The sequence below is a fragment of the Thamnophis sirtalis genome, unplaced genomic scaffold (genome assembly GCF_051295495.1).
Source record: "Thamnophis sirtalis isolate CommonGarterSnake01/CBP01778 unplaced genomic scaffold, rThaSir2_p1.2 scaffold_11, whole genome shotgun sequence".
Classification (NCBI taxonomy): domain Eukaryota; kingdom Metazoa; phylum Chordata; class Lepidosauria; order Squamata; family Natricidae; genus Thamnophis; species Thamnophis sirtalis.
Genome location: NW_028261391.1, coordinates 48,078,916 through 48,094,294, shown reverse-complemented (window position 1 = coordinate 48,094,294; position 15,379 = coordinate 48,078,916). Strand labels below are relative to the sequence as shown.

Genomic DNA, 15,379 nt, shown 5'->3' with positions numbered 1-15,379 from the left:
GCGTTACAGCTTGGTATGAAAATGCAGCAGACGTTGAGCTCGATTTGATTAGACTTCAACGTGCGAGGGAAGAGAAAGCAGGAAAATCACCCCCCCCCCAACTCAGAAGCCCCCTTTCCGAATCAAGAGTGAAGGAAAGGGAAGCTCCACCGGTAAGGGCAAGCCGCTCACATGCTTCTGTTGCGGGAGGGGAGGCCACCGTGCCCCAGATTGCCGTGCTAAACTTCCCGCGACCACCTGCACCATGCCAAGAGGGAAGGGAAGACGAGCAGGGCCCCAGAAAAGAAGAAGAAAGAGGCTGCTTTTGCTGCTGATAACACCCCCCCCCCCCCGCGCTTCAGACAGGACGTGGAGGAAGAAGCTGACGCCACTGCCAGCTCCTCTGATGACTCCGATGACGACGCCTCGCCTCGCTGGGTGAGTTCAAATAAAGGCCCCATGTTGATCCCAATAGAATTAAGGGTACCGCCCGATGGGGTGTCAGAACAGCTTCCCGCCCTCCTTAACTCGGGCTGTTCCAGATGTATGATCACCCCTGCAATGGTGGAGAAACTAGGCCTCAAATTAAGGACTTTGAAAACCCCTATTGTGTTTTGCCAAATCGATGGGTCCATTGCAGGGGGTGGCCCGGCCCATTTCTATACTGAACCTCTAGAGATGAAGATGGTCACCCACGTAGAATTGATCTCTTTTATTGTGGCTCCTGGAATGGACAGACCCCTGATTTTAGGCCTCCCCTGGCTTCGCAAATGGAACCCTCGCATTAATTGGAGGGAGGGATGGCTGTGCATTCGCACGAGCACAGCTCCAGACAGGGAGGGTGATTCCTCAGAGCCTGCTGGCTCCAGCCCCGCATTGGCCGCCAGGGGCCAAGAGAGAATTGAGGGGGAGGAAAAGATTCCAAAAGAATATTGGGACCTGAAAGGAGTTTTTAGTGAAAAATCTTCAGATAAGCTTCCGCCCCACAGACCTACTGATTGCTCCATCGATATTTTGCCCGGGGTTAAGCTTCCAAAGCCCCAAATATATTCAATGTCCCCTAGACAGATGGAAGAAATGAGGAAATTCATTGATAAAAACTTGGAAAGGGGCTTCATCGAGCCAGCACGGCCCAAGGTAGCTGCACCAGTATTGTTCAGAGAGAAGAAAGATGGCTCCCTGAGATTATGTGTTAATTTCAAAAACCTGAACTGTATCTCTGCTCAAAACCTGCACCCGTTACCATTGATGAAGGACATGTTGGCCCAATTGGGAAAGGGCCGCATTTTCACTAAATTGACCTCAGAGAAGCGTACTATAGAGTCCGCATAAAGGAGGGGGATGAGTGGAAGACTGCTTTCAACTGCCCCCTCGGTTGCTTCCAGTTCCGGGTGATGCCCTTTGGCCTGCAGGGGGCGCCTGCAGTTTTCATGCAATTAATTAATGAGATCTTGCATGACCATCTTTACAAAGGCGTTATCGTATATTTGGACGATATCCTTATTTACACTCAGACTTATGAGGAACACGTCACGTTGGTCCGCACTGTCTTGAAAAAGCTCCGGGCCGCTGAACTGTATGCCAAGTTGTCCAAGTGTGAATTTCACCAGGAGAAGATTGACTACCTGGGGTATCGTATCTCCCCCGCTGGTACTGAGATGGACCCCGCTAAGGTGAAAGCAGTCACTGAGTGGGAGGCGCCCCGTACACGCAGACAATTGCAGAAATTTTTGGGTTTTGCCAATTTCTATCGTCAGTTCATCCCTTCTTTTGCCAAAATTGCGCTTCCCATCACTAACTTGTTGAAGTCCAAAGGTGGGCCTAAACCTAAGCCTAGCAAGCCACTGGATTGGACCATGGAGTGTCAGGCTGCTTTTGAGAAGTTGAAATGCCTCTTTGCGGCGGAACCAGTTCTGAAGCATCCGGACATGGACAAGCCTTTCGTCGTCCAAGCTGATGCCAGCGACGTGGCTGTTGGGGCCGTCTTGCTTCCTGCCAACGACCAAGGTAATTTGCAACCATGCGCTTACACCTTCCGTAAGCTCACGGACACTGAAAGGCATTGGGCAATCTGGGAGAAGGAAGCATTTGCAGTACGCTGGGCCTTGGCCACGTGGCGCCACTTTCTAGTAGGTGCTAAGCACCCGTTTGAGGTGTGGACTGACCATAAAAACTTAGAGGCTTTGAGGACTCCAAGACGCCTCTCCCCTAAGCAGATGCGCTGGGCTCAGCATTTCAATCGTTTCAATTTCACACTCAAGTACATCCCAGGAGGGAAGAATTTCATGGCTGATGCTTTGTCCAGACTCCCTCAGTACAACTGCTCTAAGCTGAGTATTGTTCAACCTGTAGTTCCCGCATCCAGCCTTGCTGCTCCAGTTGTCACTCGGCAGCAGGCGCGCTCGAAAGTAGAAGTGCCTCAAGATTTCCTTTCTGACCTCAAACGGGCCCTTCCCCAGGATGACTGGTTCCAGCAGCATCAGGGTGAATGCACAATGAGGGACGATTTACCGTGGATTGGGGCTAAGCTTTACGTCCCCGCCTCTCTTCGTCTCGTCGTTCTCCAACGGGCTCACGATTCCAAGTTGGCGGGTCACTTTGGAATTGTGAAGACGCTGCATTTGGTGAAGAGGCAGTTTTGGTGGCCCTCTTTGAAAAAAGACATTGAACTTTATGTTGCCAGTTGTCCAGTCTGTGCAACCGCTAAACGGCCACCAGGGAAACCGCAAGGCCTACTCCAATCTGTAGCCCGCCCTGTTGCCCCTTGGAAGGAAATTTCTATGGACTTTATTGTCGAACTTCCCGAGAGCCAGGGGCACACCGTCATATGGGTGGTTACTGATTTATTTTCAAAACAAGTTCATTTTATTCCGTGCCACAAGATTCCTTCTGCGAAGGCACTGGCTAAGCTCTTCATTTCTCACATTTACCGTTTGCATGGGGTGCCTGATCGCATCATTTCCGATAGAGGTGTCCAGTTCACTTCTGTTTTCTAGAAAGAATTTCTTAAACGCATTGGCTCCGACCAGGGACTAAGCTCCGCCCACCACCCTCAGACTAATGGGGCTTGCGAGAGGACTAATTCTGTTCTGGAACAATATTTACGTTGTTTCATCAATTATCAACGAGATGATTGGGTGGACTTGTTGCCGCACGCCGAAGTGGCCTATAATAATTCTGTCCATAGCAGCACTGGCTTCACTCCTTTTCGTGTCGTTTTTGGTCAGGATTTTGTTCCTATTCCTGAACTTCCCCTTGAGCAGCCACAAGTTTCTTCTGTTTCTGAATGGAGCGAGCGATTAAGCCATGTTTGGCCTTTGGCTCTTACTACTTTGGATGCTGCGCATCGGGCTCATAAGAAACAGGCTGATAAGAAGCGTGCGCAACCCTACCAGTACAGAGTGGGTGACCTGGTTTATTTGTCCACGAAGTTCCTTCAAACTACACAAAAGTCTAAGAAATTGGGGCCTAAGTACGTGGGCCCATTTCCCATCATCAAGATCATCAATCCTGTTTCGGTTCGTTTGCAGCTACCCAAACATCTCAACCGTGTTTATGCAGTTTTCCAAGTTAACCTCATTAAGCCAGTTCGTGTCTCCTCTTTACGTCCGCCAGTGGACCCTCCACCTGCCCCCCTGTTGATTGACGGTGAACGACATTTTGAGGTTCGTGAGATATTGGACTCTCGACGGCGGCGGAATCAGATACAGTACCTAGTGGCTTGGAAGCATTTTCCTCCATCTCATACCGAGTGGGTGGACAAGTCCCATGTCCGTGCTCCCCGACTGCTTCGACAGTTTTATTCTGCTTACCCTGACAAGCCTTGATTTCCTCCCCCCTCTTTTTCTCTTCTGTTTTTTGTTGTTCGTCTGTTTGTTTGTGTTTTGTCGTTTTCCAGGCCTGAACGCCTTTTTCCGGAGGACAGCCGGATGTCAGCCTCTGCTTCGCTGTTGCTTCGGCTGCCATGAAACGGGGAGGGAGGGCATGGTATTTGGGAGGGGTTACTCATTGTGCTGGAGGAAGGTTCTGGAGTTCAGCTGCCTGTCGGACTACGCATGCGTAGGAGATTCCCGCCAGGACTAACGGCACCGACATTCCATCTTCGTGATGCCTTTTGAAGTTATCTCACACCTGACACTTGGGAGAATTATGATTGGACTGTAACTGTGAGGCCAAGGGGTGGGGAATGGGCTATTCTATATATCAATCACTTTCGCGCCTAAATAATCAGACTTCGCTTCGCTATGCCTTTAATCATTTATAATTAGTAAAAGTACACTTGATTTCTACTCATGGAGTCTCGTGGTCTTCTTTCCTAATTATCTAATGGAGAGGATCTGACAGCAACAGAGAGAGAGGGTGAGGGAAGAGGGAGGGAGGGAGGGGGAGAGAGAGAGAGAGAGAGAGAGAATAAAAGGTTTCATATAGGCCTCAGAAACAGAGCGCCTTAGGCATGCCCAATTTAATAATGTATTATGAAGCTGCACAGTTAGGACATATGATTCCATTTATTATGGAAGACATTTCTAAACAACAGATTCAGATTAAAACTATATTATAACCAAATAATTTTGTAAATCAATTTTTTTATCTAAAATATTTTCTAGAATAAAGAAGCTTGAAAATGTTTTAACTAAATTGATGCTTCAAATTTGGAAGCTTTGAAAAAAGATAATTCTTCTTAAACTCCTTAAATAACATATGTATATTAGAATAATTATTATGGTTTAACTAAAAATGAAATTTTTGAGATAGTCCAATCTTCATAAACTATTTTTTTATAATAATAAGGAAACTCTCAATAAAGATCAGATAGACCAATGAATAGATGATAAATGATATGGCTCTTTGGGTATCATATCTTTTTGTGTAACAAAAAGAGCTTTAGCAACATGGTCTTATATCGTCTATGGAGAGTCTTAATCATCTAGGTCATGGTTTTCGCAAAGGTGCTTTTTCAAAAGGCAACTGGACTTTTTCTTGAAAATGTTTTGCTTCTCCTCCAAGAAGCTTCTTCAGTTCCTGAGGCGAACTTCAGAAGAAACTTTTTGGATGACGAAATGTTTTCAAGAAAACAAACAAACCAAAAAGTCCAGTTGCCTTTTGAAAAAGCACCCTTGGGACATAAATCTTGAGAATTTAATACTGTACTATTTAAGAACAACCAAAAGGAATAATTACAAAAAAATTATAGGTTATTACTGCAATTAGAAATAGGAGATCCACCATTTGGTTTAAAGTAAATTTGGGGTATTGGTGATCCCATTCAGGAGATAAATTGGCAGAAATTATGGAAAGATGGATTTACCTCAGCTACAATGCAGTAACTGCAAAGGAGGATTATGCATCACTGGCAATTGATTTTTATTAGAATGGCACATATGTTAGAGAAGGGTTTTTTAGGGGTTGTTTTTTCATTTGTGATGGTTATCTGAACACTTTTGGCATAAAATTTTGAGGGAATATAACATCGCTAAAAATTGAATGTTCCCCAGAGTTAGGCTTATTTATCAGTGGCGCAGTAGTTATTTATTGGTGGCGCAACAGTACTGCAGGCTACTTCTGCTGCCTGCCGGATGACTTCAATTTGGCATTTCAAATCCCACTAGGCTCAAACTCATCCTTCCATCCTTCCAAGGTGGGTAAAATAAGGACCCAAATTGTTGGGGACAATATGCTGACTCTGTAAAACCGCTTAGAGAAGGCTGTAAAGCACTGTAAAGCAGTATATACCGGTAAGTCTATTGCTATTCATGGGACCATTCCTCAAGCTTAAAAATTAAGAATGTATTTATCTATTTAATTTTAGCAGCCAAAATAATAATTGTGTGACACTGAAAAACTCTAGGTAACATAACATTTAAGATGTGGATTAATAAAATCTCTTCAATTGCCATGTTAGAAAAAAAATCATAATGTTAAAATAATGAAACGTTTTAGACAAGAACCACAATTTTATCAAATTTGGATTGATTTTACCTCAATAGCAGTAATGTGGTAAACTTTACATATGGTAATCTGTACATGTACAATACCTGCCTCTTTGTTTATATAGGAATAGTTCTTTTTTATTTCTCTAATTTTTTTTCTCCATATGCATCATGGACTTGAAACTGTTTGTTAATCACAGTTCAATAAAAACAATAGGAAAAATGAATAAAAAAGATCTCCATGTGGTTTCACCACAATCCTTTCCTCCAGGGCTACCATTCCACTCAGCATATTGCAAGGAGATGATTTTGGATGCCATCAATGGATATAAATGTTATAGATATCAAACTTATAAGCATTGTATTTTAGTAGGGTGAAAAACAGATACAACTGATTATCAGGAATTACTGTATAATTGAGGGGGGGGGAGAAATCTGGTCCGGTTACAAGGTGAGAGAAAGACACTGCAAATAAATTGGAGGCTGCTTGTTTGGAAAGAAAGTCTCTGATTATTGGGTTTCCAGAAACTTCAATGGCTGAATGCAGCACTGCAGGCTACTTCAGCTGACTGCAGTTCTGCAGTTCGGCTGTTCAAATCTCACCGGCTCAGGGTTGACTCAGCCTTCCATCCTTCCGAGGTGGGTAAAATGAGGACCTGGATTGTTGTTGGGGGCAATATGCTGACTCTGTAAACCGCTTAGAGGGGGCTGAAAGCCCTATGAAGCGGTATATAAGTCTAACTGCTATTGCTATTGCTATTGAATGAGTGGATGGATTGTTATAAGGTTCTGGGATTAAGTATTAACTTACTTAATATTATCCACAAAATGTATGTCATTCTTCTAAAAGGAAGCTGTTTAATTAGATTAAAGCATAACATATCCTGACAAATGGTGGAGGGAGGAGTAGGGAAAGGCTACGTTCTTCTCAGAGTTCTGCTCTGAGAATGTTTGGAGATCAGTTATGAAAATAATATTGCACAGCCATAAAGTTCATAGACTATAAATGTACACTAAATGGTCATGAGATGCAACAGGCCATACAAGTTAAGTACCTGGGTAATAAAATACCTCAGAAAGCTTTAGAATACACAATTCAGGAGGATCAACTTTGGTTATTCAAAACTTCTACAGATCTTGGGAAATATTATTTCTAGCTGATTGGAGTCCCTATGGTCTAATCGTCTGAGAAATTTATCAGCAAATGGTAATATAATTTTTAATTACTGTACGTCTCACTGGAAGCCACATTAGCCTTAACTCATGATCATACCAAAGCCAAGATAAGGTAGAGAATAACATATATAGAAAGTCAGGAAGTAAAATCCTATGTGGCAGTCCCACAGTAGGCATCTACTTTGGGTACTCAACCTTTGCCTGCCACATATGTGAGATCGATTGACACATCAGATAACTATAGACAAGACATCAGACAACTAGAGACAAGATATGACATTAGAAAAAATTAATGCTTTGCCCATGTAATCGGTCATCTTGAACTACTGCTCATTTTCTTGTATGATGTAGCATTTGCCAGAAAATTTGGGCACACTGTTTGACTCTATAAATAGCAAATTATTAATGGAGATTCAACTCACCCACATTAATTTTATAGCTGATATTTACTATCTGATCAAATTAACAATTTCAGATGGTAGTGTTCCATCTCAAAGCTGAGACAAGGAGAAGAAAAGAAATGTAAAGTTGTTTTAAGATAAACTATCACTCAACATAAAACTGGGAAAGATGTAAAGTTATAGAAAGAAAAGTTTCCTTAGAATGAAATTTCTTTCAAAGATGTGGTGGGGTAATATTTTAGAAAGATTTTAAGATGTACACTCAGAACTGCTTTTCTCAGAGTGATAAGAAAGATGATGTTCTTTCCTACTGGGATGGGATGTTGTCTCTGTGACATTAATTTAAAAACAGCAGGCGTAAACTACATTAAATATCAACAAAATAAATCAGAGCATAAATTATTAGAGAAATTCCCTGGTAGACAGAGTCATCTTCAGATCTCAGACTGACAGTCCCTAATGTCAGATGATAAAATATTAAAATAAATTCTACAATATTCTGAAATGAAAATGTGAAGTAAATTTAAAAAAATGTTAGTCTCCTAGGAGTTATGGAAAGGCATTCTTCAGTAGGACAAGATGCCAGAACAGTGATACGCCTATTATGCCAGATGTTCAAGCTGGTTTAAGAAAAGACTCAGGAACATGAGTTAATGCCCACTGGTACAGTAACTGAAAAAGCTAAAGAATACCAAAACAAGCCCATATGTGCTTCAATGATTAGAGAAAGGTCTTTGATTGTGTCAGTCATATCAAGTCATGAATGTGCTTAGAAAAAGGATAATCTGAGAACATTTCATTGTTCTGATGCAAAACCTATGTACAAGTCTGGATGCCACAGTACAGACAGAACACAGTGAGACAGACTAGTTCCAGTTGGCAAAGGAGTGAAACAAGACTGTACACTCTTCCTTTATCTATTCAACATTTATGCTGAGTATATTTTATGAGAAGGTAAAATAGAACAGAATAACAAAGTTGGAAGGGACCTTGGAGGTCTTGTAGTCCAACCCCCTGCTTAGGCAGGAAACCCTACACCACTTCAGACAAATCGTTATCCAACATCTTCTTAAAGACTTCCAGTATTAGAGCATTCACAATTTCTGGGGGCAAATTGTTCCATTGATTAATTGTTCTAACCGTCAAGAAATTTTCCTTAGTTCTAAGTTGCTTCTCTCCTTGATTAGTTTCCACCCATTACTTCTTGTCCTACCCTCAGGTGCTTTGGAGAATAGCTTGACTCCCTCTTCTTTCTGGCAACCCTTGCTATCATGTCTCCCCTAGTTCTTCTTTTCATTAAACTAGACATATCCAGTTCTTGCAACCGTTCTTCATATGTTTTATTCTCCAGTCCCCTAATCATCTTTGTTGCTCTCTCTGCACTCTTTCTAGAGTCTCAACATCGTTTTAAAATTTAAAATAAGTAATATCAAGAACATGTGCTATGCTGATAGCCAAAAATGCAACTGATCTGCAATCTCTAATAATGAAAATCAAGAAGTAAGAAAATAATTAGATTAACATGAAGTACAAAGAGGAATAATTTAATACTGTAGATAACAAACACAACAACCAGTCTTAGAACTGATAATTACTGCCAATTACCTCCAAATAAAACTGCCAATTACCTCCAATAGACCGATCAGATCCCACAGATTAGGCCTCCTCCGAATTCCATCCGCCGGCCAATGCCGACTGGCGACTACCCGGAGGAGAGCCTTCTCTATGGCTGCTCCGACCCTCTGGAACGAGCTCCCCGTGGAGATTCGAACCCTCACCACCCTCCAGGCCTTCCGCAAAGCCCTTAAAACCTGGCTGTTCCGACAGGCCTGGGGCTAAAGAGTTTTTGCTCCCCTTCTCGAATGGTATGGTTGTTGTGTGTTTTTAAATTTTGTATTATGTCTTGTCTTTTTTTATCCCCCTGTCTGTACCCCCTTCCCTGATTGAATTGTGAGCCGCCCTGAGTCCCCTTCGGGGAAAAGGGCGGCATATAAATGTAATCAATCAATCAATCAATCAATCAATCAATCAATCAATCAATCAATCAATAATGAAGATACTAAAGCAGTTTCAGAAGCAATAGATACCTTCTGCTTTTTAGGCTCAATCATCAGGAGAAAAGGAATAATCTAGTGAAGAAAGAGTAGCACCAGTGAACTTCCAATGAAAGCCTTGGAAAAGACATTCCATGTGGCATGCAGTGTCCTAAATCTACAAATATTAGACTAGGGCAAGCAATGGTATTCCTTCTAATACTCTATGGAAGTGAAAAAGTTAGACTTTGAAGAAAAGAGTATTGGCATTTTTGAAATTTGGTGTTGAGAAAATACCATGAGACAGCCAAGAAAATAAATCTATCAAAAAACTCAAATCCAACCAGAGTTCTCACTTGAGGCATTAATTAGCAGGCTCATATTATCTTGTTTTGGACACATTATGCAAAGACCTAGTTCTCTGAAGAAGGCTCTGATGCTGAAAAAAGGAGAAGGAAAGAGGAGACGAAGAAAGCCAAAAGCAAGGTAGATAGACTCAATTATATTGTCAATGGGCACTTCATTAGGGACACATTGTCCTAGAGAAATTCTCTGTATAACTGTTAAGTCGTTGGACATAAGATGAGTAGCAAATAAATTTTAAACAAACAAACAAACACACAAACACACACACACACACACACACACACACACACACACACACACACACAAACTATAGAAATCAATTCTTGAGTTTATTTCCTTTCATTCCTGAACAAGCCTTTGACCATTCAGGGTCACTATGTCCTCTACTGGAACAATAAATGTTTTATGGAAATGAATGCAAATTAGTTGTGATTCCCCTGACTCTTTGGGATCTCAGGCAATAGTATTACAGTAAATCCTCTGCCTTTACTCTTTGCTTTTTCAATCTATTGCCTTTTTATGTCCCCAAAGAGTCTCCTGTTTTAATCTAAGTCATTCAGTGCTCTTTATTCATATAGCATTGAAAATTGCCTGTTTATCACATTAAACACAAGAAATTATATAATTCCCTAATATATATGAATTCATTTATTTTCTTAAATGCACAAGTGAGCATCAACCTGACTTTCACTAAAGAAGCACTCTTTGTCATTTCTTTACTATGCAATAAAGCAGAAGAGTACTTTTTTTTTCAGAGTCCAAAATTGAATAAACAGATTCAAAATTGGTAAACTAGTAGTTTTAACATCAGTAATTGCACTTAAAATCTAAGATTTATATAAAGCAATAACCAATAACCTTTTTGTGGGTGCAGTGCGAAATTAATTTCCCTATCCCAGTTGTAAAAAAGATATGCAATACATGGGGAATGAACAAAGTACATTCCATATTTTAAAATATGCACCAATGGCCCGTCATAAAAATTATTTTATTAATGACATTTATTTTCATAGTAATTTCTGGTTTAAATCCTGGAAATGTTTGCTTGATCTTGGATGTCCTTATAAACAAAAACATGTAAAAAGGGCACCAAGCATCATTTTTAACAACAAATGTGGTTTAATATTGTCTGTTATTGTCTGGTACGTCTCATTATGTTCAGTGGTGGGTTGCTAACAGTTCGCACCAATTCGGGCGAACTGGTAGTGGAAATTGGGACTGGGTCGCTGAACCAGTAGGGATGTCCACGCCCTCGAACCAGTTCCCCGGTTCCCGCTGCCAGCTTGTTTTTTAGTCATTTTTTCATGTTCTGCACATGTGCAGAACAATTTGAAGTCTACTGCGCATGCGCATGCTGCCCATGTCTGGCACACGTGCAAAGCAAACCAGCAGCAATGCCGGCAGTAACCCACCCCAATTATGTATGTTCAAGCAAAGTATGATTTAAATACTACAGAAATGTATTTGGATATTGTATATTATATGATGATACATTTTTAGGTATCAATGAAAGAGCACGAGTTTTGCATGTAGAAAATAACAGGTTCAATAAAAATAATGCAGACGTTGTCTACCAATAACTTTAAAGAGACTGACATGCAGAATAGACATTAGCCTGCATTCTCCTCAGTGACAGAACCTGCCCTAGGGATTAGGGTGACATTGGCCATATTTGCCTCTCATGAGTTTGGGCCACCAACCATTTCTGGAGGGCAGGAATAAATGATGTTGCTTTCTATTCACCTTCAATTCATCGTAAATAGAATGTCTGCCTGTATTTTCCTATTTCAAGATGAAAATAATGTTTTTTGGCTTATGCTGACTCAAGTTCTGTAGTTCAGTTTGCATGCTGGGTTTTACATTGTCTTAGGCAACCCACTTTAATTTGATCAGCCACTGCACAAAGGTAGGAACAGTCTTATCTCATTTCTCTTCGTTTCCTTCAAAATGGCCTGATGAAGCTTCTGAATGCCTCGCCATTTATGACATTTGCTTGACATGCAGAATATCCTATTTTGAAATCTGACACAAATTGTTTCACACTCATGTGTGCACACACTTGGGTGGGTGGGGAAGAGAGATTTTCCATTATTGAGCTACCTATTTTCCAGCTGGATTTTTTTTAAAAAAGAACGTTTTATAGATTTTCTAGTCAGTTAAGTTAAAAGTGTTTCACTTCCAACTTTTGAGGTAATAGTCCAATCAAAGACATTCTCCATATCTACCATATGGAAGTGGGTTGGCATGGATTAAAGAAGTTTTCTTTGTTTCTGTGTGCCATAAAGTCAAATGACAATAAAATGGAAAAGGCCTGAAATAACTCTATATAAAGTTTATCATGCCAGCTGAGTCCTTAGCTCATTAACAGTTCATGCCCAGAACAAACAGTTTTAAGGTGTACTGACAATCTGCTGTATTGCTTGTGATCTTCTTGACCTTTGGAACTAGAACAAGAAACAGTGTCTAAAAGATAAGCATAACAGGATATGGAGTTAGGGGAAAAAATCAAGAGATAAAAATGCATGGGTGGCTATATTGTTTCAGAAACTTACATCACTAGAAACGGCTTGTTTCTGTTGTTCAGCCACTGGAGAATCGTTAATAATCCAGAGAAGGCAAGAATTAAAGTATTTCTGCTCAAGAATACAAGGATGTACTGTAGCAACTCATAATAATGCTATATTGTTTACAGCTATGTACCTACCTAAGAGTTGCACTCCACGAGTGAGTCCATAGACATCAATCAAAGCCCACAATGGTTCAGTTGTCCTTACCCCACTGAAGAATAACATGGCAGCAGAATCATTCACACGATAAAATACACGTCCCTTTTTATCCACCCAGAACGCTATGATATTTCCTTCGTTTGCAAACTCTTCTGGAAGAGCCTTTGCCCAAAATCCACTTTGAGAAACCAGATCTGGGCATGCATACTTGGGCAGAGTTTCTGGATTAATCCTAGAGGGATCCTTGGACGTAAATCCCAGTCGAAGAGCTCCACTCCAACAACACTGCTTCTTTGTGATCTAAAAGGGAAAAACAGAACAAGAACAATATAATTACTTGGCCTCTTTATTAGGTATGCATAGGATTAGGAATATGAATGCATAAGGAAGTTTAACATATCTAACAATCTGATGGTGGAGATATACGGAGGAAGAAATTGTGCTTGCATAAAGTGTGCAAATATGAATACAATATGTTATGAAATCTATTTTGAAAGGAATGAGGATGTGATACAAAATATTGTAACAATAGGTTGTGTGTCGTTCGCAAGCATCATGGTGATGTCTAGAGGCAATTTCACAGTAATTCCATTGTTAGCGTGATTTAATCCATATAATGCAATCTTTGTCTATAAATCTAACTTGCCTGTTCCTGGCAAATGTGGTGACTTAATGCAATCCGGGGATATATTTTGCTGTCCCATCCATGCACAAATAACACCTGGCTGCAGAAATTGGAAAATGCAGTAATGGGGGGGGGGGAGTGCTTAAGTAGCATGGCATTGTTTCATTGCTTGAGCACTTGTTTGAATAAGGATTTTTACTATTATTGAAGCATCATTCAACAAAATATGATTAGTGGTTCCACGTTTATTTAATATAATATATCCTTTTTCACATCTATAATGGAAAATTTTAATGGGAGAGAGTGACACACACACACAGAAAATAGCATGTGCTAGGACATTTTAAAATAAAGCTTACAGATGTGGAGAAACAAAACATATCTAGCCCTCCTCTCCAGCACTCAAAAGAAAATGGGCAAATAGAGATTTTATTTGAAGAAAGTCCAGCTATTGGTACCACAATACTATTATCTGTAGCTGAGTAAAGTTCCTTAGCTGAGCAAATAATTTATTGCTGCATCATCAACTCTAGACATAAATCATACTCCCAGCTAATTCAATTTGTTATTGAAATATAGAGGAGAAAAAGAATAAAAATCTTGATACAATCTTGATTCAAGACCAGAATTGATAGTACAATTTGCTAAAACTAATTTTTTTCTCAAGATAATAATTTTTAGAGGAACGTTTGCTATCTGAAGAGAATGTTGAATCTCTGAATGCTCCATCTTTTCTCTTAGAAAGAGAAGAAAAACAAAAGATTTTTCCAGGTCTCATGGACAACTTCATTCAAAGGGATAGGCACCATAACAGAGAAGGGACAGCTTCCTGCTAAATTGAGAGAACTCAGAATATACCAACTTCACCAATCAAATTGCTTCTGCAAAATACGAAATCTCCTTCAGTATGGAAACATATGAGAAAATACTGCAAAGACTGGCATATCAAGCCAATGTTTGTGTTATAAATACAGAAAGTGGAAAAAAGCACCAACTCACCTTAAGTCTAATTTGCTCATAGATGACTATTGGCCTGTTGCTGAAGGTGATGGCGTTGCAGAAACTTGCCTGTCGCTTGACCACTTTCTGAGTGGTATCCATGATGATCTGTGACCCCTTGGTGCGAGGATGGAAAAGCAGTGGGCTGACCGAGAGAGTCCCACACTGTGAAATGGGTAGACAGTGCTTTTGCTTGTGGTGGCATCGATGAGAAGAAGCAGGAAAGGACCCACCAATGGAATCTTAGACAAAATTAAGGAGAGAGAGATCTGATCTTTAAATAAAACAAAAATGAACCACTATTGGTAAAAAACATTGACTGAAATCATTGCTTAGCTATGAGACTATTGCAACTTATAAAAAATGCAGTATAACATAAACTACAATATAAACAACATAAATAGCCACAATATAACTATACATATTTAAGCCAAGGGACTATATGGCATTCAAAACACTTTTTGTAGATTGCAAAATGTTCTTTGGTGACAATTGTTTAATATCAGTAATTCAGAATAAATTTTGTAAAATAAATTCTAGCTGAAACTACATATAAAAGGGAAAGAATAAGTGTACTGCATTTTCTGTATTTACTGTATTTGTCAGCAATTAGTTCCAGATTTTAACTAAATCTAGAAATTGATAGAAAATATATAAGAGTATATAGTAAAAATACAAAGTAAATTGATGAGGTTACCTAGCTGCGTAGTGAAACGTCTTTAGGTTTACAACCAAGCTCAAAGAGCACCAAGGACTCCATAGTTCAATGAATGGATAGCATTTATGGTTTGCCATGAAAACCTGGAAATAACACTAGGATAACCAAATACAATATGACATACAGGCAGTCCCTGGATTAAGAACATTCAATTTATGGACAACTCATACTTACAAATGGAATGGCAGACAGTTGAATGTCAGTGTGATCTGACTTAAAATGGTAAGCAGTATTCTCTTTCCTTGAACCAACAAGTCTGCTGAAGCTCTGCAATGTTTTCGTGATGTGGTGCATATGTTTTTTAATATATAGCCTATTTTCAGTGATTTTCAGTGGTTCATTAAAAAAAGCATTGCACATTGATCTGAATTCTGCACACAGTAATGAATTTTAGGTCAGGCACTAAATACAGGAAATACCATAGCA

The 15,379-nt window shown here is 40.1% G+C and overlaps 1 protein-coding gene across 2 annotated transcripts in view; it reads right to left on the bottom strand.

Moving 5' to 3' along the window:
* Positions 1 to 15,379, bottom strand: part of NEURL1 (neuralized E3 ubiquitin protein ligase 1) — a 194,251-nt gene that overhangs the window by 44,130 nt on the left and 134,742 nt on the right. For both annotated transcript variants that reach the window (XM_014065854.2, XM_087725788.1), the window contains exons 2-3: positions 14,236 to 14,477; positions 12,590 to 12,911 (exon numbers count right to left, since the gene is read on the bottom strand). In XM_014065854.2, coding sequence (XP_013921329.1) covers positions 12,590 to 12,911; positions 14,236 to 14,477 — 564 coding nt within the window. The remainder of the gene's footprint in view (positions 1 to 12,589; positions 12,912 to 14,235; positions 14,478 to 15,379) is intronic.